Source organism: Piliocolobus tephrosceles, chromosome X, assembly GCF_002776525.5.
Source record: "Piliocolobus tephrosceles isolate RC106 chromosome X, ASM277652v3, whole genome shotgun sequence".
NCBI lineage: Eukaryota > Metazoa > Chordata > Mammalia > Primates > Cercopithecidae > Piliocolobus > Piliocolobus tephrosceles.
Window position 1 is genome coordinate 76,440,018 of NC_045455.1, and position 3,305 is coordinate 76,443,322.

Genomic DNA, 3,305 nt, shown 5'->3' on the forward strand with positions numbered 1-3,305 from the left:
AGAACACCAGAGAGAAATCACCAAGAATCTGCTGCTGGTTGCTACATGGATAATCAGGTTGCTAGAATTGCCATGGATCTCAAGTCTAGTCATGTTCTACCTCCAATACTTTTGGGAATCTGGATATGTCTTTTTCCTTCGCAGCCAGTGAAACCCAACAGAGACTCTCATAATCCATGATGCTTCCATTTTTCTTTCCTGAATTCCCTTTCTGCTTCTCCAGCCCCCTCAAGAAAATTTCTACATGGTATTCCTCAAACAAATAGAGCATATCTCTCCACTTCATACCAAGCAATTCTGTCTATGGCTGGGTTACTCCCCACCTCATATAGGACCTTCTTGACCTCAGGGTCTTGTGTAATTGATGGGGTAGAATAGAGGAGGAAGAGTAGGACAGATGTAGAAAACACAGCTTGGGGGCCGATCTCCATTCTTCTATGTGCCTAGTTTGGCTCACAACTATCTGTAAGAAAACATTTTTTGAATTAATTTCTAATGTTTGAAGAGGATATTCCCTCCTTAAAAGTTCAGATTTCTGGATTCTCTTAAACTTTGCATACCTGATGGCACTGGGCCTCCTTTCCCTCGAGCACAGTCGTTCATAGCTGGGTAGCGGCCAGCCAGCCTTCTCCAGTTGAGCACATGCTTAGCACTAGTTCCTTCCTGGCCTGCCTTGGTCATGTATGTTACCTCTCTGACATTTGCTGTCATTTGACTTTGCGCTCACTGATAGAGACAGAATGAGGGAGCAGATGTGGAGGAGAAATGGAAGAAGTTATGCATTAAGCCAGGGCTAGGAAGAGCGCTAAGGAAGAAGTTCTAAGGACGGGAACCCAGCAATGTCATTGAGTTTGATGAGAAGGAGATCATTGACCGTTTCCATGAGTCCAAAAGTCAGATGGCAAGAGAGTGAAGAAGCTGATAATGGTTATGTAGGGTATAAGAAATCCAAAGAACTGAGCCATGAAATGCAGAAGAGAGGTATGACAGTTTCAGGGATGTAAAGTAGTGACCACTGATAATGTCTTCAGAATGAGACCCATGAAAGAAGGTTAACAAAGAAGGTCATGCTTATGATATGAAGGAAGAATAGATGTTGTCCGAAAGGGAGGTAGCATATCTATGACAAAATACATATGGTGAGATGGAGCGTTCTGATTAGACATGGGGAAGATTAGTTTTCCAGAGCTAGAGAGCGTTCATCTGTCTCCTCTGAGATTTGTAGACTCTGATGGCATTTTGCTCACGTTTTAGTTTTCCTTTTAGAATGGAGGGAACCTGAAAAAGTTTTGATTCACCATCGATAGCAGTAGGTTCCATTAAAAGAAGATTCAATAAAAGTAGTTTCTTTTGTTGAATACTATCCTGTGGCACTGTTTCCTTTTCTTTTTTTTTTTTTTTTTTTTTTCTTTTTTCAGGGGGACAGAAATGTTTATTTTTCATTATCTTTTGAATACAATCACCATAATTTTACAGGTTTAGTTTAGCTGCGAACTTGGACTAATAACATTTCCAAGAGTTCACAATTTCACGGCTAAGGTTCTGATTAAGGTGTCATGGTTACAAAAGTAATATAAATGAAGTTTTTAAAAAAGGCTAAAAGCAATCTGGCCTCTTAAAGAAAAATATATAAATGGAAAATGGCCAGGCATTAAACTTAGTAACGTTAAGTATAATTAAGTACTAGAGCAGTCAAAGAGATCTCCATCAGAGATCAGTAGGAAGCACCACTATTTTCTTCTATGATGCGTATGTGTTGGTCCTTGAGCATGCTAGTATGAATAAGGCAATGTGTCAAGCCCTGGCATACAAATGCAGCTAGAGGTGCTGAAGGAAGGCAGTGGGGCAGCGCAGGCACACAGCAGGGAGCTCTTCCCCGTGACACATTAGTCTTCTCCTCCACAGAGCAGCAGAAGAGCTTTCTTATAGTCCCCAGATGTATCTCCCTTAATCATGGAATAAAGAGAGGTGGCAAAATTCTTCCTAAACTCCTTCCTGATGTTAAGCAGATCAATCTCACTCCTGGATACCATGACTCTGATGAGGGTATGATCATCTGTCCCAGCTCCCTTCATAGCATAATAGAGGGTCTCTGCAAGGTAGGCAGGGATACTTCGAATAGATTTCACGACAGCAAGGAGTAGTTGCTCCAAATTGCCAGAAGTCTCCCGGTCAATGGTTTCCTCAATTTGAAATCCTGATATAGTCATGTACTTGTCAAACACCTTTCTCAAATGGGACACACTTCGTGTTCCAAAGATGGTAATAAACTTTTCTTCATCTGTCCCCCATTTAAGTTCTCCAGCCTGAAATAAAGCCTGAGCATCTTGTTCAACTTGAGCTTCATCAATTCCAGCATCAGGGTCTCTGTTAGCCTGAAGGAGAACCACCAACATCCGCTGGTAGTACCCTGAAGTGTCCCCCACCACGTCATCTTCCAGGCTTGAGCCATACTCTTCTTCATAAACTTCTTTGATGGCTCTTAGTTCTTCAGGTGTCCTTGAAGCTATAATTTCTGTCAGTACTTTTTCATCTGTTCCAGCCCCCTTCAAGGCATGTTTCAGTTCATAAGCGTCATAAAGCTGAGAGGGTTTCATCAGAGCCACAATTAACTTTTCAAATTTTCCAGTTAGTTCTGATTTCAGGTCATCCAGAAGATCCCTGCCAAACAGAGTCTTAAAAGCCGCAGAGATTTCCTGGCGCTGAGCGTTACTTCGGGATGTCAACAGAGTCAGGATGCTCTCCTCATCTGTGCCCAGGCCTTTCATGGCCTTCCGAAGAGTTTCTGCATCAGCCCGCTCATCAAATCCAGGGAAGTCAGTTACAGTGCCTCTGAGAACCTGTGCCATGGCGACGAGTCAGGCCAGGGGAAGGTGAAGCAGGACTGCAAAAGAGAAGAGACCTCGAGTTTAGCGCCGGCACTGTTTCCTTTTCTTGGTGCCCTTAGGAAGATCACATATGAAATTAGCACCTCAAATTTACATAAATAAATTTGATTTACTGAAAATACTATGTAATAGACATGAAACATCATTTGTGTAGCCTGCTTGTGATCACTGACAATTATGACTTCTGTTTACAAAATCCACATGCCTCAACCCACAACTGCTGAGACATTACTTCCTTCAAGACCTTGAGTAGACTTGGTTCATGTTCTACTTCCTTACCTTCCTAGGAGTCTTACTAAATATACCCACTTCTGTCTTCCTCAAGCTCACAGACTAAAAATATTAGCTATTGAATAAATACATAATTATTCATCGGGGCTGAGTCTTCACACATAGCTGTGACCAGCTCTTTATCTT

The 3,305-nt window shown here is 42.0% G+C and overlaps 1 protein-coding gene across 1 annotated transcript; it reads right to left on the bottom strand.

The window, feature by feature from the left end:
• Window positions 1-1,409: 1,409 nt before the first annotated feature.
• On the bottom strand, window positions 1,410-2,898 carry LOC111540505 (annexin A5-like). The gene has a single exon (XM_023208878.3). The coding sequence runs from the start codon at window positions 2,847-2,849 to the stop codon at window positions 1,887-1,889; it is 963 nt and encodes a 320-aa protein (XP_023064646.1). The 5' UTR covers window positions 2,850-2,898; the 3' UTR covers window positions 1,410-1,886.
• Between the last annotated feature and the right edge of the window lie 407 nt (window positions 2,899-3,305).